Raw genomic sequence first — 25,076 nt, forward strand, 5'->3', positions numbered from 1 at the left:
GTTTTTATTTTTTTTTTAACAAAACGGATTGTGGAATCCGTTTCGTGTTTATGTTTTTCGTGCTGAAACGGAATATGTATTCCGTTTGGTGTTTTTTTTGGTTTTTTTGAAACCCGTTTTAGCTTGTTTTAAACTGGTTGGAGAGGTGGAGCGTGTTTTAAAGTGGTTGGACAGGTGGAGAGAAGAGTATTAATGATTGAATTTGAATTGGTAAAGGAACACAGCCTAAGGGAAGAGTGAGGTGTGTGCATGATTGATGGGCCATGGGAGAGAGAGATTTGGGAGACGGAAGACACATTCCGTTTCATTTTTTTAACTTTTAGCAAAACAGATTGTGTAATCCGTGTGGGAGGAAGGTGAAATGGAATCCATTTTGGTGGTTTTCTTGGTTTTTTAGAGTGTGAGATTCGTTTACGTAATTAATGTAATTAAGGAGTGAGTGTTGGAGTGTGAAATGAAAAAAAAAAAAAATACTTAGAGTGATATAAAGGAGAAAGAAGACACTACCTGATAAGAGGGCTAGATACACCAAAAACACCAAAAACAAATGTATTCTTGACTTACAACATCCCCACAACCACCTACGAACATGAGTAATAAACATATATATATATATATATATATATATATAATTTTGTAATGGGTGCAAAAATGATAATTTATAGGAAATGGAATACAGAAACCGTTTCAAAACGTTATGAAACGGATTCTGTATTCCGTTTCAGAAAAAAATTTGCAATTTTTTTATGAAACGGAATACAGAATCCGTTTCATAACGTTTTGAAACGGATTCTGTATTCCGTTTCAAAAAAATTTGCAATTTTTTTTATGAAACGGAATACAGAATCCGTTTCAAAACGTTATGAAACGGATTCTGTATTCCGTTTCATAAAAAAAATTGCAAATTCTTTTGAAATGGAATACAAAATCCGTTTCAAAACAATTTTTTTTATGAAACGGAATACAGAATCCGTTTCATAACGTTTTGAAACGGATTTTGTATTCCGTTTCATAAAAAAAATTGCAAATTTTTTTGAAACGGAATACAGAATCCGTTTCAAAACAATTTTTTTATGAAACGGAATACAAAATCCGTTTCATAACGTTTTGAAACGGATTCTGTATTCCGTTTCATAAAAAAATTGCAAATTTTTTTGAAACGGAATACAGAATTCGTTTTAAAACATTTTTTTTTATGAAACGGAATACAGAATCCGTTTCATAACGTTTTGAAACGGATTCTGTATTCCGTTTCATAAAAAAAATTGCAAATTTTTTTGAAACGCAATACAGAATCCGTTTCAAAACGTTATGAAACTAATTCGGTATTCCATTTCCCATACAGCTCTCACGACCACGAACCACACAAACCACAATGAAACTGAGCAAAAATTTTAATGAAAGCTGGATGATGGAGAAGAAACAGAGTAGAAGAATACTAAATAGTAACGTATAATAACGTTTTGGGGGGTGCAGGGACGTTGACGCAGTAAATGAAATTTACTGCGTCCGTAGCCACTTTCACCCATTCTCACAGTATATTAAATAAGGGCATAAACATAAATTTTGGGGGTACAGAAGATTTCTTGGAGGTGCAGGGAGAAGGGAGAAGAGAAGACGCCAATTTTCAAATCAATATTGTCGGAATGAAATAATTGAATAATAAGTAAGGATTTTACTTCTTGCACCTCCACAATTTCTTGGTGCACCCAATAAAACTTTCAAAATGACCATTTTGCTCTCTAAAAAAGTGACTTCCGGATTACAGAAAGTTTTTGAAACAACTATTTTCAGAATTTTTAGATCAACATCTTTGGAATGATTTTTTCAAAACAAAATTTCCAAAATTTGATTTCTGAAATATATGAAATATGTTTAGAAATAAAATTTTCAAAAATAACTTTTCAGAACTCATAGAATTCTTTTTTGGAATTAATTTTCAAGATCACCCATACATGAAACATGTTCCAGAAAGTGTTTCGAAACACTTTAAATATGTTCCGGAAAAAACTATCTGCAATGAGTTTTTTCTTTTTTTTTCTACATTTTTCTCTCTTGTTCTTCCTGTGCAATGTTCTCCATCTCTTCATCTTCCTTTACAATGGTAGTGGTAAAAGTAGTGACAATGGTAGCGTGGCGTGGTGCAATGATGAAGGGTGTTTAAGACTTTTCAAAGTATTATGGAGGATGCGGCTAGTAATTGTTGGAGTGCAGGAAGCTATAATCAATAAGTAAAAGTGATTTGGACCTCATGTCCATTTAAATTATAAAGTCTAGTCCAGTTTACGTCTTTGATCCATAAATAATAAAAATTCCCGAATTATATATTAAAATAAGTCAAAATAAAAGAAAATAAATAAATAAAAATGTAAAAAACCCATGTTTTTCACATGTAGTTTTGCCTCTTCAGATATGTTACAAACATTCATCCCACTAATATATATGAGTTTTTAAAGGATAAGTTTTAAAAGAATAAATCATAGAAAGTTCATAAATAAAGTATGTGTTTCATTCATAATTCTATCTTTTAAAATTTATTTTCTCTAACTTTTTCTAATCATCTAAAATAATTACAATTTTGTTGTCTTGTCATATCACGTTGTCATAGATGTATTCCATAAAATAAATTGTGAGATGATGAGATTTTTTTTTTCTCTTTGTTATTTACATTATCCAAAAGGCTTCATGAACCTAACAGAGGTTTAAGTTAACACTTTTTGGTATACAATTAAATTGGCTTATATACATAGAAATGTGGATTTGTAAGAGATTATAATTGTGATGATCCAGGGAAAGTGAGCCACAATTGATGAATACAAATTGGATGATAGTAGTTTGTTGTGTTTAGGTTTCAATAAGGGTAGTATAAAAATGTTTTTTTTCAAAATAATTAATTCAAACTGTGAAGGATATGATTTTGAAAATAGATAGAGATATCTCAAATTTATTCAACTAATGTGACGTTAAACCAATCAAAGAGTAAAATTTAATAAAGCATATGAATAGTAGGATAAAAAACAATGCACCTAACTTATACTTTTTCAACTACTCGCCGCAACTTGTTTCTGGTTTTCATCCTGTTGTATCTTATCAGTTAGATAAATATCTGTTTCGTATCCGTATTTATATCTATATGGGTATCCGTTATGTGAGTACCTGTATATTTTTTAATATCACGGATACCTACGAGATCTATAAAAGAAATATTTAATATTTAACAACATATTTTAACTATAAATTCAAATAAAAATATAATGTATAACATTCATAAATTTGAAATAAGTGCAAATTATCCATTTAAATAATGTTGAATGACAATTTATAAAGAAATAGAGATTTTTTAAAACCAATTGATAAAAAAAATAATTCATTCAAAATCAATGCGTTAATATTTTAATCATGTTTTTTTTTTCATTTTTAAATTTAGATTGGAGTATAGCGGATACGGATATCCACGGATACGGATACTATGATACCTGTATCGCTATGTTAATATTCAGGTATAAAAAATACTCGTACCCGTTATCCACGGATATCTATTTATAATATCTATTTTCAATCTGTTACGAGTTTTATCCATATACTTGCATGTATGAATTTTTTTGACATTCCTAATGTTTACATTATTATTATTATTATTATTATTATTATTATTATTATTATTATTATTATTATTATTATTATTATTATTATTATTATTATTATTATTATTATTATTATTATTACTATTACAGTATAATAATACTCTTGGATTAAATCTATTCAATTTTATTCTACAAAATTGATAATGATTAACCAGGCTTGATAATAGTTAATATAATTTTAATTTTAAATAACTGGAAAAATAATACATTTTATTAAAATATATTTAAAATTGTTATAGTTATAATTATTTTATTAACTTATTTTTCTAAATATTAAAAAGGTGAGCTATCTATTAATAATAAAATAAAATAAAGTAGATATATGTTAACAACATGTTATATATTGAGAGCATTAAATTTTAATTTTATTAAAAATACATTAATAAAATTGCATTAAATAAAATATGTAGTCAAACATTATTCAGTAAAAACATGCGTTAGCATGTTAGGGTTTGGCATAATAACATAAATTATGGAAGGTCAACAAAACGTAATTTAAATGCAATTGCCGTCGCAGGCAAGTCTAATACTTTCATTAATATATATTCATGGAATACATACATTTAACAATTATAATGTATCCCCTCATAGCAAGTATTTTAATTTTACTGTAGTATTTTAAATCTATTTCATATTTTCTACATTAAAAGTAATTTTTTTTTATAAAAATAGATAATTATATATGTCATCGACCAATATTAATAAACTTGCTCTTGTTTAAAAAAAAAATAAATCTTCTTTAGTTATATATTTGTTATAAAGTAAGAAAATTATAAAGTAAAAAAAAATGTGTTTGTGTGAAGTCAATTTTGTAATAAGAAATGTGTAGGTTAAATTCAAGTGAATTAATGTAATTACCCTAATTAAAAGTTATTTACAGTTTATATACTAGTTAAATAGTATTCATTCTTTATGACGGAAAAAAGAATATCTTACTTTTGGGAATAATGTGAATAATAATTGAATTAAATATGTTTTCGTTTCTAAAACTCATAAAAAATTATATTTGTAATATTAAAAACACTTTTGATATATTATTTGTTGAGAAAGAGGTCTACATTATTTTCATAAAATACATATACTAAATACTTTATAATTTAAAGTATTTAGTATATGTGTTTAATAACTTTAAAAATAGTATACATATTTTATAATAGTTTAAAGATAAATAATGTGTTTAACTCGTAAACATTTAAATTTATCATATAAAGATACAAAATAGAAAAAGAAGTTAAAGTTCTAATGTTTTAAGGTCATTCTAAAAATTCCATTTATCTTCAAAGTTTACAAGAATGTATAATAATATTTGAAATATGGCATATATTATCATAATCATGACATTGCCAGGCATCAATTTCCAATATAAATATTTAAGTGTTATATCTAGGTTAAAGTTTGAATCTAAGCAGCATAACCTTTTCGTAACTTTACGTGGTTCGAAAACAAAGTATTATAAAAGTCTTCTATAGAAAATATATAAAAGTTGGTTTTTCTTTTTCATTAACACAAAATAAAATTTAATGTTTCTTGAACATCCGACGTCGTAGCGAGACATTAAATTAATGTTTATTGTTTTTATATAGACTTCAATTTATGGGTTATTTTTTGAAATTTTATGTCAACATTTTTCTCTATTGAAACCATGGAAAATTGATACACAATTTAATAATATATTACAAACAAATTTAATTTTTTTTTAAGTAATATGAGTATCTCAAATAAAGCTATAAAATTTTAAAAAATTGAATACAATACTAAGCAATTTTTTAATTTAGATTAAGAATTGAAAAATACTTATTTACTTTTAAAATTATATTTCAATTTAAAACTCATTCTATACTGTAAATTTAAAGTTTAATGAGTACATTTTTTAATTATATGAATTCAATATTATTTTCGGGCATTGAATCTATATGTAATTTTTTTAAGTTTTAGAAAATATTTTAGAACATAACCTATTTCTCCATATAAATTTACACAAAATAATCTTAATTAGTCCAATGCTGAATGCGATTCTGAATAATATAGTTGTTTGGCCAAACTTAAGTTTCACAGTATATACTTACTAAAAGACTGTCATGTAAATCATGTTTATTTGGTAATTTGTGAACCCAAATACACCCATAACTTATTATCATGCCATTTATATGCTCTAAAATAATATTTCAGCTAACTAAAATATAATCAATGAAAGGCAACAACAATGTTGCAAACAAAAGAAAAGAGAACAAACACAAACATGATGAAGCCATTTGCATTGTTATACCACTTACGCCTAACAGGAAATTAGATATTTAGGGCATATATGGTTTTTTTCCAAACTTTAAAGATTCTACCTACCTATTTATGCCCAAAGATTCAACCCTCTTTAATTTTTATTTACTCTACGCAAAAAAGTAAACACAAAAGGAAATACACACACCCCCATGGCCTATAAAATCTCTTGCAATGTTCAGCTGTAAAAAAATCAACACTTGTTCACATGTTAAAGCCATAGGAAAAAATAGGAAGGAAAATGGCTTCAAAGGGTGTGGTGGCACCCGTTGCCCTTCTCCTTACCCTCTCCCTCCTTTTCTTTCCCATGGTTAGCTCAAACAACGATTCCCTTCCAATAACACTCCCACAATCTCACATCTCTCCAATTAAATTTCCACTATATCCTAAGACACCACGACCACCTCTTATTAGACCACCACCACCACCACCTCCTACTAGATCACCACCACCACCACCACCTCGTATTAGAAGACGACCACCTCCACCTCCTATTAGACGACCACCACCTCCTGTTAGACGACCACCACCACCACCTCCTATTAGACGACGACCACCACCACCACCTGTTAGACGACCACCACCTCCTGTTAGACGACCACCACCACCACCACCTGTTAGACGACCACCACCTCCTGTTAGACGACCACCACCACCACCTCCTGTTAGACGACCACCACCTCCACCTCCTGTTAGACGACCACCACCTCCACCTCTTACTAAACCACTACCACCACCTCCTCCAATCACAACACCACCACCACCACCAACATCATTATCTCCAATCTCAACACCATCATTGTCACCATCAACGTTGCCCCCATTATCTCCTCCGGTCTCACCCCTATTGTCACCTTTTATCCCACCTCTAAAGTCACCACCATTATCACCTCCTGATACATCACCATTGTTACCTCCTGTCCTACCACCATTATCACCTCCTGACTTACCACCATCGTTACCTCCTATCTCACCATCACTATTGTCACCCTCAACGTTACCTCCATTGTCACCTCCTATCTATCCACTTTTGCCACCCTTAGAGTCACCTCCTGATATACCACCTATCACACCACCATTGTTATCGCCCTCAACATTGCCTCCATCGTCACCTCCTATCTCACCACCATTATTGTCACCCTCAACATCACCTCCATCGTCAGCTCCTATCTCTCCACTTTTGCCACCCCTAAAGTCACCTTCTGATATACCACCTACCATACCACCATTGTTATCGCCCTCAATGTTGCCTCCATTGTCACTTCCTATCTCACCACCATTATTGTCACCTCTAGACTCACCACCATTATTACCTTCAGACTCACCACCATTATTGCCACCCTCAACGCTACCTCCGTTGTCACCTCCGACCTCACCACCAATGTTGTCACCTCTAGAGTCACCCCCAATATCACCTTTCAACTCACAACCATTATCACCTCCTATCTTACCACCGTCATTGCCACCTCTAGAGTCGTCACCATTATCACCTCCTGACTTATCACCGTCGTTATCTCCTATCTCACCACCATTATTGTCGCCCTCAATGTTACCTCCATTGTCACCACCAATCTCACTACCAACATTACCACCTCTAGAGTCACCGCCACAATCACCTCCCAACTCACCACCATTATCACCTCCTAACTTATCACCCTTGTTACCTCCTATCTCACCTCCATTATTTTCGCCCTCAAGTATCTTACCTCCATTCCCACCACCGATATCACAACCAACATTGGCACCTCTAGAGTTAACACCATTATCACCTCCCGTCTCACCACCGTTATCACCACTGTTATTACCACCTCTAGAGTCATCACCATTATCACCTCCTGACTTATCACCGTCGTTATCTCCTATCTCACCACCATTATTGTCGCCCTCAACATTACCTCCATTGTCACCACCGATCTCACTACCATCATTACCACCTCTAGAGTCACCACCACAATCACCTCCCAACTCACCACCATTATCGCCTCCTAACTTATCACCCTTGTTAACTCCTATCTCACCTCCATTATTTTCGCCCTCAGATATCTTACCTCCATTCCCACCACCGATATCACAACCAACATTGGCACCTCTAGAGTTAACACCATTATCACCTCCCGTCTCACCACCATTATCACCACTGTTATTGCCACCTCTAGAGTCATCACCATTATCACCTCCTGACTTATCACCATCATTACCTCCTACCTCACCACCATCATTGTCGCCCTCAACATTACCTCCATTGTCACCACCGATCTCATTACCATCATTACCACCTCTAGAGTCACCACCACAATCACCTCCCAACTCACCACCATTATCGCCTCCTAACTTATCACCCTTGTTACCTCCTATCTCACCTCCATTATTTTCGCCCTCAGATATCTTGCCTCCCTTCCCACCACCGATCTCACAACCAACATTGGCACCTCTAGAGTTAACACCATTATCACCTCCAATCTCACCACCATTATCACCATTGTTATTGCCACCTCTAGAGTCATCACCATTATCACCTCCTGACTTATCACCATCATTACCTCATATCTCACCACCATTGTCGCCCTTAACATTACCTCCATTGTCACCACCAATCTCACTACCAACATTACCGCCTCTAGAGTCACCACCACAATCACCTCCCAACTCACCACCATTATCGCCTACTAACTTATCACCCTTGTTACCTCCTATCTCACCTCCATTATTTTCGCCCTCAGATATCTTACCTCCATTCCCACCACCGATCTCACAACCAGCATTGGCACCTCTAGAGTTAACACCATTATCACCTCCCGTCTCACCACCATTATCACCACTGTTATTGCCCCCTCTAGAGTCACCACCATTATCACCTCCTGACTTATCACCATCATTACCTCCTATCTCACCACCATTGTCGCCCTCAACATTACCTCCATTGTCACCACCGATTTCACTACCAACATTACCACCTGTAGGGTCACCACCACAATCACCTCCAAACTCACCACCATTATTGCCTCCTAACTTATCACCATCGTTACCGCCTATCTCACCTCCATTATTTTCGCCCTCAGATACCTTACCTCCATTGTCACCATCAATCTCACAGCCAATATTGCCACCTTTAGAGTCAACACCATTATCACCTCCTGTCTCACCACCATTATTTTCACCTTTTGAGTCACCGCCAATATCAGCTCCTGACTCACCATCATTATTTCCTCCTATTTCACCACCGTTGTCGCCACCTTTAAAGTCACCACCATTATCACCTCCTAACTCACCACCATCGTTACCTCCTATCTCACCACCACTATTGTCACCCTCAACATTACCTCCATTGTTATCTCCAGACTCATCACCAATATCTCCGCCTCTAGAGTCACCGTCAATATCGCCTCCTATGTCACCACCATCCTTACCTCCTATTCCACCACCCATTTCACCTTCACCACCACCACCTCTTCCTATTATGACACCTCCACCCCTACCTGTTTTACCCTCGCCTCCTCCTCCTCCACCACCTATTACTTCACCTCCTCCCCCTCCACCTGTCTCACCTCCACCTCCACCTCCACCTCCTCAACCTTTTACACCACCTCCTCCCCCTCCACTTGTGTCACCTTCACCTCCTCCTCCATATATGTCACTTCCGCCACCGTCACCTCCACCTCCTCGACCTGTTACGCCGCCTCCTCCCCCTCCGTTTATCTCACCACCGCCACCACCTTATCGACCTGTTACGTCTCCTCCTCCCCCTCCATCCATCTCACCTCCACCACCTCCTCGACCTGTTACCCCACCTCCTCCCCCTCCGCGTGTCTCACCTCCTCCACCTCCTCTTACTCGACCTGTAACGCCACCTCCTCCACCTCCACAACCCACACGTTGTACAACTTTACGTATTTGCACTAACTTATTGTCTTCTTTTCCTGGTCTAAAGGGACTTTGTTGCACATTTGTTAGTGCTCGCTCTCTTGATGAAGCCGCTAGGTGCATGTGCAGCAATGGCAAGACTGCATATCCTCATATGACCCCTTCTGCTTTAACGAGTCGTATGAGACACGTAATGGGGCAATGTGGCCATAATGCAAACAACTTTAGTTGCAATTAAGGACATAATATGCATGACCATTCAATATCGTATGTTTTATTTCATATCTTAGGTTTGTGTTTGTGTGTTTAAAAAAGTGAAGGATGTCACCGTAAAAGCCCGCTTCATATATATTTTATTACATATCAATAAACATCCATACACAATAACTAATAAGTATGCTATACAATTTTCTTCTTGTTGTGTATGGGATTTCCGTCTTCCTACTTGAAATCTTGTTTGTCATCTTATTGGTGAAAGTTGTTCAGTAAAATTCTTTGTTCAAGAAGTGATACCTGTCATTCAATTCCTTATCTATTTCGTTTCACTTTCTTAAGTATTTTCTGTATCATCGTTTCGATTAATGGGGTAAAATCCAAATCGGAGCATTGATATTGTAAAATTATATTCACAGCGGCTTTCGATCATAGCTTTTTTTCCAAAGTCTAAACAAAAAAGCATGAAAGAATGGTCAAGTTATACATATATTGATCATAGTATATTTCTACAATAATCTTGAAAGGAGACATTATCCTTGAGATTTTTTAAAACTATAGCAATTAATAGGTACTACCAAATTATTTATGTCTGGATGAGCATGATAATTATTTGGTTGTATGTTTATCATTTGGAGTAGGAGGAGTCACCCAATTTGGTAGACATAAAGAGAGAAAATTATTCAATTGTTTTTTAATATTTTAAGCTCATCATTCGATCACTTCGATTAAAAGTTTAAATTTTATATCGATATCATTTAACCCAATTTAGAGAGGTTCTAAATTGATAAATGTTAATTATAGTTTCAACTCTCTCTTTTTCAGAAAATAAAAAAACTATTAAATAAATTATGATATATAATTAACATAAAAATAATTTAAAAGTTAAAATTCTCATGAATTGACATTAATATAATAATAGTATATATTCAAACTAACCTTATTTCTCTCAAATGTTAATAAAGAAAGTTGAATCACAACCTTTTCCACCTCTCCTTTCATCACAATTATATAAATTAAATCAATCAAGAAATAAAAAATTCTCTTAAAACTTCACAAAACCTTCCGAGTCTATTTCAACCCAAATACAAGTTCAATTTAACATAAGATTACCTCTTTTAAAGTGACAAAAATCGAGTTGAGTCGATCCAAATCAAAAATCGAGCTAAGTCAGGTTAAATAAATATAGGACTAAGTTAATTGGGTACAAAGTCAAATCAACTCGACCAATTTTTAATAGATTTAGTGTATGTTTGGTTTCACTTTAGAAACACCCAAAATCAATTCCTAAAATTAATTCATGCTACTAAGTTGTTTGGAAGCACCTAAAATCAATTTCTAAAATCAATTATAGATGGAAAATTCACATCAAAGATAAACAACTCTTTCTGGCTTCTCCATCAAATTTTATCACATCAAATAGAATCAATTCTCTCAAATTATCTCCAAACACACCCTTAATTGTTAAACATGTTAAATCAATCTCTCATCTACTTGATAAATGGATTCAATATAGATTTAATCCAATTTAAAATGGATTAAAAAATATAAATGTACTTAGTTTAATTAAAATATATCTACATAGATCCAATTTATTTTAACGAATCTAGATTGTATTTTAAAAAAATTAATCAATATTGCCAAACACTGTACTACTTCTACTGAGAGAAACAAGTAAAAATGCAACATACAAGCTTACGGAGTGATATTTTCATGGTTTCCTTTATTCAAAAGTGGTATTGTATGGTTTCTTTTATTTTGAATTATATATATATATATATATATATATATATATATATATATATATGTATGTATGTGTGTGCTTCCTTAAAAAAAAGTTCAATTTCATAAATAACATACCAAGTCATTTTTAAAACCATTATCTTAAAAAAATCGAAAATATCAATCTCAAACAAGTTTTACCACTTAGAAATTTAATTTACCTATAATATATATATATATATATATATATATATATATATATATATATATATATATATATATATATATATATATATATATACTGAATTTGGATTCTCTGTTGGGTTTTGTTGGTGGTGTTTTTCTACTGAGTCTCCATAATACACTGATTACCACTAATTTTAACTTTTAAGATATATTAAAAAAATATTTAAAATGTCAACACAATGTATTTTTAATATTCAGCAGAGAACAACACAAAAAAAAAACAGTAGAGATTCACCTCAATCTACCACATTTCCAATAATAGTTATAACCTAATTTAAACATTAATCGATTACTATGGGTTTTTAATCTACAAACATTTACATTTAATTTCATCAACTCAAAACAAATCTTAGAATATCAAATCACAACTGAACAATATCATAAATTTTCCTCCTCCAAAAACAATTTGTATTTGCAAATTGTTAGATATGTGTAAGCAATGAGAGAAAGAAAAAAGAATGCGTACAAAAAACGCACTAGAAACGTTTGGGTGAAAAATAACTCAAAGAGAGCTTGCTTGCTTCTTGATTTATTAGAACCTTTGTTCAATATATAGAGTCCAATGTCCCATCATATAAAGGGAAAAATAAAAACCAAATAAAAAAGAATATTTGATAATAATAGAAGAGAATCAAATATATGATATCTCTATCAATATAAATAAAAATAGGAGATATATAATATCTTTATCACCCCTTCTTAAGGTAGGCATGAAGATTGTAAAGGCCCAACTTGGAAGTAGCAACCCGGAAAGTAGAAGGATGTAAGGACTTAGTAAACATATCAGCAAGTTGACTTCTATAAGGAACATGAAGAAGGTGAATAAGACCATCAACAAGCTTATGGACAAAGACTTTATTAATTTGACAGAAAATCAATTTTCTTGCAAGTTTAAGAAAATACGTTCTGATAATGGCAAATAGTTTCTTCTTAATGATTTTTATAATAGCATGGGTATTTTTCATGAAACTTCTTGTGTTGCAACTCCTCAACAAAATGGAATTGTTGAGAGGAAGCATCAACATCTTCTTAATGTGTGTCGTGCTCTTCTTTTTCAAGCAAAAATATCAAACATTTTCTGGTCTTATTCCCTTAAATTGGTTGTTCATCTAATTAATAGGTTACTGGCTCCTTTTCTCAGTAATCAATCTCCTTATGAATTGGTCTATTCTACTAAACCCGATTTTTCTTATCTAAAAGTTTTTGGTTGTCTGGCTTGCGCTAGTTCTGCCAATACTAGAAGAACTAAATTGGATTCTCGAAACTTAAAATGTGTTTTCCTTGGTTATAAATCTGAAACAAAGGGATATGTTTTGTATGATCTTCACTCCAAGTCTATTTTTGTGACTAGGAATGTTATCTTTCATGAAAATATTTTTCCTTACTCATTCTCTTTGCCTTCTGATAACTTTATTGTTTCAATTGATGATTCTCCTAATTGTGATATTAGCATGTATGATTTTCCAACTTGACCTGTTTCACATGCCACACTGACCTTACTACGGATCATGTTACTCGTATTGTTTTTGATAATGCTGAAGTTACTGATCTTGATCTTAGAACATCTCATAGAGTGAAAAACAGGAGATATATAATATTTTGATCACAAATTTTTACTCAATTCCTGAACTTCTTTCATGCAAAAAACTTTAATTTTATAAAAAGTCAAATCATTCACAAAAACTAAATTTACAATTTGATACAAATATCACCTTCTTTTTATCTAGAGTTGGCTTACTCCTTGAGGTAATTGACCTTCAAAAAGACGATGAATCAATATTCTAAAAAAGTCTCTAAATTGCTTATTCATAGTTAATATGAAAGATTTATGATGCTTATTTGAATGGATAACTTTTTTATATGTCGGGTTGACAAGATGGATTTTAGCCCTCAGATAAGAGTAAAGTTTTCAACTAGTGAATCCATTTATTTTAAATTAAAATAAAAAGTAATTTAAATTTTTTATTTATTTTTATATATTATTTAACAAAAAATATAAATATATAATAATATTTTAGTTTAAATCATCAATACTTATATATTAAATTTTTATTATTAATTATAATAAAATAATTTAACGTATAATTATGATATTTATTTTATTTATTCTACCAAAGATATTAATTAATTAAAAAATTAGAAAATGTTTATATAGTTAAATGTAATATATATATATATATATATATATATATATATATATATATATATATATATATATATTATTTTATAGAAAAAATTATGGTCTAGTGAGTCAATTAACACTTTGAGAGGATAGGTCAACATTTTTAACCTATTTTATTACAACAAACTAGTTTGTCTCATTTTCGGCAAGCCAATGCAGTTAGTTCATTTTGTTACTCCATTAATATCGTGGATTAATACATAACTATCTTTTTTTTAAAATAATCAATGTTTTACGTTAAACCACATAAAAAAAAGTAAAACTATAATGTTACTTTTTTATCAATCAATTGTAAATAAAACAATATACGGCATAATTCAGGAGCTAAAGTGCATAATCAATTTTAGATTTATTAAGTGTATAGAATACAATATTTCCGTGTATTCATAACAACCGATCAGAGATAAACCAAATCCATTATCATACTGTGAAAATAAGAAAGTGGCAAAACGGAAGACGGATAATGAATTGAATTACCTGGAATATATAACTTATAGAACCAAATGAATTTTATTGAAAAACCTTAAAAATAAATAAAGAAAGAAACGGAGGAGAAGGAGGAAGTACAACACAATTCAGTTTTACATAATTTTCATGATCATGGACGTTATTAACAAGCATAGCGTCCTTAACTTTAAACACGCACAAACAACACAATGATAGTGACACAACAGAAAATGATGATTCTAGTCAAATAATGCGATTGGTAGTAGCAGGTGGTGGCGGAGGCGGTGGCAGTGGCAGCGGTGGTGGTGGCTGCCGTGGTGGCGGTGGCGGTCTTCGAGGGGGGGCACACATTGACGGCGGAGCAATCCGAGGAGGGGTTCTAGAGCTAACCATGGAAAAGAAGAGAAGGTTGAGAAAGAGAAGAAGGAGAAAGAGAAGAAGGAGAAAGTGTGCAACACTCTTGGAACCCATCTTCCCAACACTTTCTCTTCCAACCTTAATTATTGATGAACAAGTGATGCTTTTACTCGTTGCTCAGCTTTGCGAGTTTATATAGGGCAAGGATTTTTTATTTATTTTTAATACTATAAATTTAAATAGTAGAGGTAGAGATTAAAAATAGAATATACACTAAGTAAATATATTAAAAGTTTGCTAAGAGAGATATAAAATAAACAACTTTAAGTACAAACACTAAAGATAAAATTTATGCAACTGTATAAACTAAATGGATATAATAAAATGTATTTATATAATAATTTAAATATATTTTTAATTCTTACAAAATATTATTTTGATCAAGTGGACATTTTTAATGACACAAGCGGATATCTTTAATGGCACTACTATGTTTGTGATATAATATAGCGTGTCACCTCTAAAAGAAAAAAAAAATAACTCTTAATGTCTATCATACTGTTATAAGTAATTTAATTTTTTGTCTTTAACTTTTTAGAATAATGAAAATCAAAGAAAAATGTTTAAAATAATTAAAATAAAAAGGTTTGATTTAAAATTTTATAAAGATAAATAATAATTTTCTTTTATAAATATTAAAGTCAAAACTAGACAATTCTTTACAACTAAAAGAGTATTTAAATTAATATTTTTTTCTCTTTATATTTCCTACACTCGTAGTATAAATAGGTGTCAACCTTTTTTGTTCCTCATGTTTACTTTTCTGCACAATGAATTCTTAAAGCAAATACTTTGGGACATATGAGTTAGTCATTGAGTTTCATAATATTGAGCAACTACAATCGTAAACCAAAAACTTTTTTAATAATTCTTGAGAGTAATTTAATTTCACAATATTATATTACACTAAATTTTGAAGCTGAACAATTATAAAGAATATATTTATTGATTTTAAATATTATATAATATTTACTAACATAATTTTATGCATAAAAAATATTTTAAATTTGAAAAATATATATTATTAGATTTTATACTTATCTCGTGCAGGTTATTATACTAGTAAAATGAAATAATAGACAACCAAATACCAAATACACAAGGTAAATGCTACTTAGATTCAAACTTTAATAGTTACAGCCAGCTAGTAGAACCTATTTATATATATTTAAGATTAAAAAAAATCAACTATCACAGTAAATGTACATTAATCTTATTTTCAAAATGCACGTGAAATTATTAAAGTGGCCTTTAAAGATTTAAATGTGTATTAACCTCACACGTTTTTGTCATTATAAGAGACACATTTTTCAACCATCTTATATGTTAACAATTTTTAATTATATATTCAATTAAACCATGTATATTAACTGATATTTATAATTAGCATTTTAATTTTTAATAAAAATTAGGCTTAACCAAACATTTGTAATTTGTCATTTACACGTTTACATTTCTTTTAAACTATAAAAAAATTAAATACAAATAAAAGTATAAAAATGTGAGTTCTCATAGTACTGTAATAAAACTAATAAAAATCAAGTGTCGGTTGTCTAAAAGTAATATGACATCATGGATCTAGTATAAGGTTTTCTTGCAAGTTGCTTATAACACTTGCATGACAAATTCCCTATGAGATACAAATTTTTTTAATATTTTATTGGTAATATTTTAATTTTATAATATTAACAAAATCAAATGCAGGGCTAACTATAAGGAATAAAACAAATAAAACATTTGCCTTAGTCCTCCAACAAAAAGAAAGTCTCACATTTTTGTTTTAATACTAATATTCCACATTAAATTGATTACAAAATTATATTTAAAAAAATGTCTCAAAATATTTTCTTTAATATTACTATTTTTATTAAATTAATTATAAAATTAGGTTTAAGATAAAAAAACATCAGAAATACAAATTGGGATTAATATATTTTTATTAAATTAATTATAAATTTACGTTTGGAAATAAAGTTTAATTGAATTATTATTAATGTCTATTAATTTCAATTGATATTAAAAATATATTTAATGAAGTTAAAACATTTTTTCAATGAATTATAACTGTTGTTATGAAAATGGGAATTTGTTATCTTTATTCTTTTATAATTAATTTTGATTTTATTTTCTTTTTTTATCTGATATGATTTAATTATAATTTTATTTTCTTCTTTTATTTTTTATGTGACTTTAATTTTGATTATATTTTATTCTTTTGTCTTTATATGATTCTAATTTTTTATTCTATTTTTTGTATTTTCCTATAACTTTAGTTTTGATTTTATTTTCTTCGTTTATCTCTCGACTTTTCATATATTAATTATAAGTGTATTTCTTTTGCCTAATTTATTTTAGGGAATAGAGTTTAGTAGTCGAGAAGAATAATATTTTTTTAATTATTTTTATAAATGATTTATCTCACAATAAACTTTGCATGTTTATGAAAAAATTAACATACGAGAAAAAGAACAATACTTGAGACTTCAATATTACAAGTATATGATATGAACGATAGAGTCTACCTTTTTAATAACTAGAATCACATTTTATTTTTTTAACTCATACTTTTTTATACTTATTTTTAATATAATTTTATATATTATAAATTTTTATTTCATATAAAAACATAAAAAATATGACAACTAAAAAGTCTGAATGAAACTATCAAAAATTTCCAAAGAAAAGAAAAGTTGAAGTTTTAATATAATGAAAAAAAAATTACGAATGATAAAAAAATCTCAGTAAGTACTTTTTGAAAAAACAATATAATACCAATATAAATAACAATAGAAAAATAAAAGCGAAATGAGTATAAGACTGATTCTTAAACTCATGATATCGATTACAAATATATAAAAGACTGAATAAATTAGTTTTATTATTTATTAAAAGAAATTAAATGAAATTAATTTCAATAATTTTAAAAAATCATAAAAGAATATAAAAAATAAATTTTAAATAAAAAACTTCATTCTTAAAATTTACCTTCCAAATGCTAGAACTGTACCTGATCCTATTAAATATATTATTTACTCAATATAATATATTTTTTCCGCCAAAAACTTTTCCTATTACTAACTCGCAGACTAATTTTACTCGTAATGTCATCAATGAGTTGTTACATACAGTAAAGATTAAATACAAATTTTCAATTAAATAGATTTTTCACACAATACATGGGCATCATCACTAACTCGGATTACTTATCTTAAAATTATACAAACTATTTTATATTTAACATAATTAAATTAAAAAAATTATATTTATTTAGTTTTATTGAAAACCAAAATGTATCTAATTTTAATATATTTAGGTCTAAAAATTAAAAAAAAATGAATATAGTCATTTTAATCATGTTAAACTTTTTTTTATATATCAAACACGTTTTATATTGACATTTAAATTATTTAAACCGTTTGACACACTCTTGCTTTAATATTAACTAAAAAACACTTGACACGTCAAAAAAATATAACATAATTACGTTAAAAAGGTTATATCCATTTATTTTTAAAATTTAAAAATCAAAATATATTAAAATTTCAGACATAGACGAATTTCAATTTCGTTAGAAAAATTCTTAACTCATTTTTTATATAATGAAACAATGTTTGTGTTCATTTTTTTTTAATATACATGTTAATTACAAAATATATTAAAGTTATGGTGATGGAAGTGAACTCGGTTGTATGGTAAAGATTTTGAAGATTGGAGTTCTTGAGATAATAATTAATTAATCTGAATTGATTAATAAAAGTTAAGATTGAATCTGTACTTGAAAACAAGAATCAAAGTTTGTGAGCGTTAGAGGGATGAATAATAAATGGATTGAAAAGAGAAAATAACGATGATGAAGATCAGATGTGGAATATGTTGATGTTGATGGAACAATGAATTTAATGGAACTGGAAATCAGGGTTTGAGCTTTTCCTTCCACCGTTGTTGAGAAGTACATTACATTCAAGGAAACTGCAAGATCAAAATGTACCCTTTTGGCATAGTTAAGAAGGGTAATTGAGTTATATAAAAATGGCTTTTCAAAATAATTAACTCCTACTGTCAAAATATGATTTTGAAAATATCTCAAATTTATTCAACTAATATCATCAGAGAAGGGCCACGTTAAACCAATCAAGGAGTCAAATTTAATGTAGAGCAAAAGGAAGAGTAGGAATAAAATACAATGCACCTAACTTATGCAGTTATATTACGGCAACTACTAACTACATCTTTGATTTTTTTTTTCACCATTTTTATTAAAAGTTATAATGCAGGGAACATTTTATTATTATTATTATTATTAAATATATTTTTTTCTCTTAAAAAATTAAAATTAGTTTTTTTTCAAAATTTTTATCTAATTTTGTCTTCAAACTTTGAAAATGTGTAGATTTAATTATTTTAACTAAATTTAATTAATTTGATTTGACGTTTTAAACACACATCGAAAAGAAAATGTGTGGATTAATATAAACAACTCAAATATTATTAAGAAATGCGTTTGAAACGTCAAATAAACTTAACAGATTAAATGAACTAAATTAATGATTAAAAATATTGAATACATGCATTTTTAAAGTTAAGGGATTACATTGGGCCAAAATTTTGAAGATTGAATAATTTCAATTTTTAGTTAAAGTTAAAGAACAAAAAATATATTTAATTATTATTATTATTATTATTATTATTATTTATAATTATAATAACCCTTTGATTAAATATATATATTCAATTGTATCCTAAAATTTGGATACTTTGATTAAGAGGGGCTTGATAATAGTTTATTTAATTTTAATTTTAAATAACTGAAAAAAATAGAACAGTTTATAACAACATATTTAAAATAGTTATAGTTATAGTTATGATTGTTTTATTAACTTATTTTCTAAATATTAAATAGGTGAGTTATCGATGATAAGAAAAATTAAGTAGACATATGCTAACAAACTTTTATATATTGAGAGCATTAAATATTATTTTTCTTGAAAAATACATCAATAAACTTTCATTAAAGTCAAACATTATTAAGTAAAAACACGCCTTAGCTTGTTAGGGTTTGGCATGATAACATAAATTATGGAAGGTCAACAAAACTTAATTTAAATACAATTGCCGTCGCATGCAAGTCTAATAATTTCATCAATAAACTTGCTCTTATTTAAGGAAATTATGTCTCTTAATTTTATATATTGTATTATTCGAATTTTTAAATTTCAATTATAATATTAATTTAAAAAAAGTATATAATTTATTTATAATTTTGAGAAAAAGTAACTATATAAATTATATATATATATATATATATATATGTGTGTGTGTGTGTGTAAATATATATATATATATATATATATATATATATATATATAATTTTATTTAACAATATGTATTAATATTTTTATTTTATTTTTAACATATATTTATTTTTATTTTATTTATAATTATTTTGACACATAAATATGAATTAAATTATTTTGAATAAAATAAAATAAAATAAATATTAATTAGGTATTAGGTATAACTTTAAAATCTTATATAAATTTCGTAATTTAAAAGCATTAATATAACTACAATATAATTTCGTATAATTCAGTTAAAATTATATTTTTTATAATTTCCTAATTCGTCAAAAAAATATAAATCAAAGTTTAACTTTTGGAAAAGTATACATAATTTTCATAAAAAAAATATTTAAACATAATTTATATTATATTATTTACTTTATTATTTTATCCATGTAAAAGTAATATAATTGTACTATGTTCCTATTATATTATTTTACGTTATTGTTTTGTCATATTTAATTCTTTTACTTTTATTATAAGCGTAAGCCACTTAAAAGTTATGCCAATGAAAACTAGGAATAAAATTGATATATACAAAATTACTGAGGATCAACATTAAATTCATTTGAATTTCTATTAAGTATCTAGTATATTGTACGAGTATATATGTACAAACTTTACAAAGCCAAAAGTAAATTAATTAATGGATATTTATTTTATTTAATGATCAAAAATATATTTTGGAATACAAACAATTAAAAAATTAGTTCTACATTGTAAGTAATTTTTTTTTTGTTGCAAAAGGAATTTGAAGTATTACATTACATTATAATTATTAATGACAAATTGCAAATGTCTGGTTAAGCTTAATTTTGTTGAAAAAAGTACACAACAAAAAAAGTTCAGATAGAAAGCATAAGTCGGGAAAGATATCAGTTTGACTTAATGAAAAAATAAAATAAAAGACGTATTTCATTTGATGATAAAAAAAAAAAAATCTCAGTTTTAAGAATAATAGTTTAAATTTGTTATATAAAGACACATGATTAAGGAAACAAGTTAACGTTCTAATGTTTGATGGCCAATCTAAAAATCCCATGTATCTTGAAAGTTAAGAAGAATGGATAATCATATTTGAAATATTGCATATATATTATCATAATCATGATATTGTCAAACTTCATTTTGCAATAGAAATATTTAAGTGTTATATCTAGGTTAAAGTTTCAATCTAAGCAGCACACCTTTGCGTAACTTTATGTGGTTCGAAAACAAAGTATAATAAAAGTCTTCTATAAAAATACGAAAGTCTGTTTTTATTTTATTCAAATTATTTTCATTCTTTTAAATGATAATATATAGAGAGAATAAAAACTTAGTGACTTTTTAATCTAGATTAAGAATTGAAAAATACTCATTTAATTTTGAAGTTATAATTGGAATTATATTTCAATTTTAAAACCCATTCTATGCAGTAAATTTAAAGTTTATTACAGTGACTAAAGTTTTTAATCATATAATTCAATTATTTTCATCGGTGAATCTATATTTTATTATTTTTTGAAAGCTTTAGAAAAAACATTTAGAAGAATGACTTATTTCACATTATACATTTACTCAAACTAATGATAATTAGTTCAATCCTGAACGCGATTCTGAATAATATAGTTGTTTTTTGCCAAACTTAGTTTCACACTTATACTCACCGAAAGACTGTCATGTAAATCATGTTGATTAGCTAATTTGTGAACCCAAATACACTCATAACTTATTATCATGGTATTTATACGCTGTAAAATAATATATCATCTTTTTTAATTAGTAAATAAACCCATAAATAAAAAGTAATTATAGACTCAAACTTAATATAAGATTGCGTTACTATAAATAATATTTGTGACTCCGACGCTTCCATTTAATTTCAGTTAACTAAAATGTAATGAAAGGCAACAAACAATGTTGCAAACAAAAGAAAAGAGAACAAACGAAAATATGATGAAGGCAGAGTGTGATGCTTTCATTAGGTGCATCCATTTGCATTGTTATGCCACTTTCGCCAAATAGGAAATTAAATATTTAGGGCAATATGATCTTCTTCAAAACTTTAAAGATTCTAGCTACCTATTTATGCCCATAGATTCAACCCTCCTTAATTTTTATTTATTCTACGCAAAAAAAGTAAAAACAAAAGAAAAAACACACCCCATGGCCTATAAAATCTCTTGCAAAGTTCAGATAAAACAAACAACACTTGTTCACGTGTTAAAGCCACAAGGGAAAATAGGAAGGAAAATGGCTTCAAAGGGTGTGGTGGCACCCGTCGCCCTTCTCCTTACCCTCTCCCTCCTTTTCTTTCCCATGGTTAGTTCAAACAACCTTTCCTTTCCGATACCATCACTTCCCGTCCCACCACTTACCATCCCACAATTTCCATTCCGACGACCACCACCTCCCATTAGACCACCGCCACCTCCTATTAGACTATCACCACCACCTCCACCTCCTATTAGACCACCGCCACCTTCTATTCGACTATCACCACCACCACCACCTCCTATTAGACTATCACCACCACCACCATCACTTCCTACCAGGCCACCACCACCCCCTACTAGACCACCACCACTTTTTCCATTACCTCCGGTCTCACCACCATTATTGTCACCATCAATATTGCCTCCATTATCTCCTCCAATCTCACCTCCATTATCACCTTCTATCCCACCATCATTATTACCACCTCTAAAGTCACCACCGTTATCACCTCCTGATTCATCACCACTATTCCCACCTTCATCCTTACCTCCATTCTCCCCTCTGGTCTTACCACCATTAATTCCACCTCTAATATCACCACCATTATCACCACCTGACTTACCACCATTGATACCTCCTTTCTCACAACCTCCATTGTCACCTCCTATCACTCCACCATTATTGTCACCTCTAGAGTCACCACCATTATCCCCTCCTAACTCACCACCAATATTTCCACCTTCAACCTTACCTCCGTTATCACCTCCGATCTCACCACCATTATCCCCTCCTGATTCATCACCATTATTTCCACCTTCATCCGTACCTTCATTGCCCCATGTGGTCTTACCACCAATATTTCCACCTCTAATGTCACCACCATTATCACCACCTGACTTACCACCATTGATACCTCCTGTTTCACCACCTCCATCGTCACCCCCAATGTTACCCCCATTGTCACCTCTTATCACTCCACCATTATTGTCACCTCCAGAGTCACCACCATTATCCCCTCCTGAAACACCACCGCTATTTCCACCTTCAACCTTACCTCCGTTGTCACCTCCGACCTCACCACCATTATCCCCTCCTGATTCATCACCACTATTTCCACCTTCATCCTTACCTCCATTACCCCCTGTGGTCTTACCACCATTATTTCCACCTCTAATGTCACCACCATTATCACCACCTGACTTACCACCATTGATACCTCCTGTTTCACCACCTCCATCGTCACCCCCAATGTTACCCCCATTGTCACCTCTTATCACTCCACCATTATTGTCACCTCCAGAGTCACCACCATTATCCCCTCCTGAAACACCACCGTTATTTCCACCTTCAACCTTACCTCCGTTGTCACCTCCAACCTCACCACCATTATCCCCTCCTGATTCATCACCATTATTCCCACCTTCATCCTTACCTCCATTGTCCCCTTGGGTCTTACCACCATTATTTCCACCTCTAATGTCACCACCTGACTTACCACCATTGATACCTCCTGTCTCCCCACCTCCATTGTCACCCTCAATGTTACCCCCATTGTCACCTCCTATCACTCCACCATTATTGTCACCTCCGGAGTCACCACCATTATCCCCTCCTGAAACACCACCGTTATTTCCACCTTCAATCTTACCTCCGTTGTCACCTCCGATCTCACCACCATTATCTCCTCCTAACTTACCACCTCTTTTGCCGCCCTCAACATTACCTCCATTGTCACCTCCGAACTCACCATCATTACCTCCTTTACAACCACCGATTTTACCTTTGTCACCTCCTCCACCTGTTACACCACTTACTCCCCCTCCCCTTTTGCCACCACCTCCCCCTCCACCTGTTACACCACCTCCTCCCCCTCCGTCACCACCTCCCCCTCCACCTATCACACCTTCTCCACCACCACCTCCTCCTCCGTCACCTCCTCCCCCTCGACCACCACCTCCCCCTCCACCTATATCTTCTCCACCACCTCCTCCTCCTCGACCGTCATCTTGTCTAACTTTCCAAGTGTGCACCGACTTTTTGGGTTTATTTTCTCAAATTCCTGGGGTAGACAGTCTTTGTTGCTCCGCTGTCTTAGTTAGTCGTTCTCCCAGTGAAGCTGCGCGGTGCGTGTGTGCCAATGGTCGGGCCAGGTTTCCTGGAATGGACGCTCCTACTTTGACCGGTCGTATGAGAACCGTGTTTGTCGGTTGTGGACGCAATGCAAACAATTTCAGTTGCTAAGAACAAAATATGCATCACAATTAAGATCATATTATCTTGTCTTACTTTATGTCTTTTGTTTGCGTTGTGTGTGTTTAAGAAAGTGAAGGACGCTATCGTTAGTGTCTGCTACTTATATACATATATTCTGGTGGACACTATAATATTATATGTTAATAAAACGTCCATAAAATATGCTATACAATTATAAGTACTCCTTCTTGTATGGGATTCCTATCTTCCTTGCAATATTGAACTTATGTGAGTCCCGTTATTCGGTTCCTTTTCTATCTCTTTTCACATTCTTAAATA

At 30.6% G+C, this 25,076-nt stretch overlaps 2 protein-coding genes across 2 annotated transcripts; both read left to right on the top strand.

Annotated features, from left to right (window-relative positions):
- The first annotated feature begins 6,128 nt into the window (after positions 1–6,128).
- On the top strand, positions 6,129–10,312 carry LOC114188585 (uncharacterized). Its single transcript, XM_085674306.1, has one exon. The coding sequence runs from the start codon at positions 6,160–6,162 to the stop codon at positions 10,015–10,017; it is 3,858 nt and encodes a 1,285-aa protein (XP_085530432.1). The 5' UTR covers positions 6,129–6,159; the 3' UTR covers positions 10,018–10,312.
- Positions 10,313–22,522: 12,210 nt separating this feature from the next.
- Positions 22,523–25,052, top strand: LOC146885907 (uncharacterized). Its single transcript, XM_085674221.1, has one exon. It carries the CDS (start codon positions 22,581–22,583, stop codon positions 24,783–24,785), a length of 2,205 nt encoding a protein of 734 aa, XP_085530347.1. The 5' UTR covers positions 22,523–22,580; the 3' UTR covers positions 24,786–25,052.
- Positions 25,053–25,076: the final 24 nt, after the last annotated feature.

Source organism: Vigna unguiculata, chromosome 6 (assembly GCF_037176805.1).
Source record: "Vigna unguiculata cultivar grain cowpea cultivar isolate G323 ecotype 2 chromosome 6, ASM3717680v1, whole genome shotgun sequence".
NCBI lineage: Eukaryota > Viridiplantae > Streptophyta > Magnoliopsida > Fabales > Fabaceae > Vigna > Vigna unguiculata.

Bases quoted from the DNA above. Each gene is read 5' to 3' on its own strand.
- LOC114188585 (XM_085674306.1), top strand. From the start codon at position 6,160: ATGGCTTCAAAGGGTGTGGTGGCACCCGTTGCCCTTCTCCTTACCCTC.
- LOC146885907 (XM_085674221.1), top strand. From the start codon at position 22,581: ATGGCTTCAAAGGGTGTGGTGGCACCCGTCGCCCTTCTCCTTACCCTC.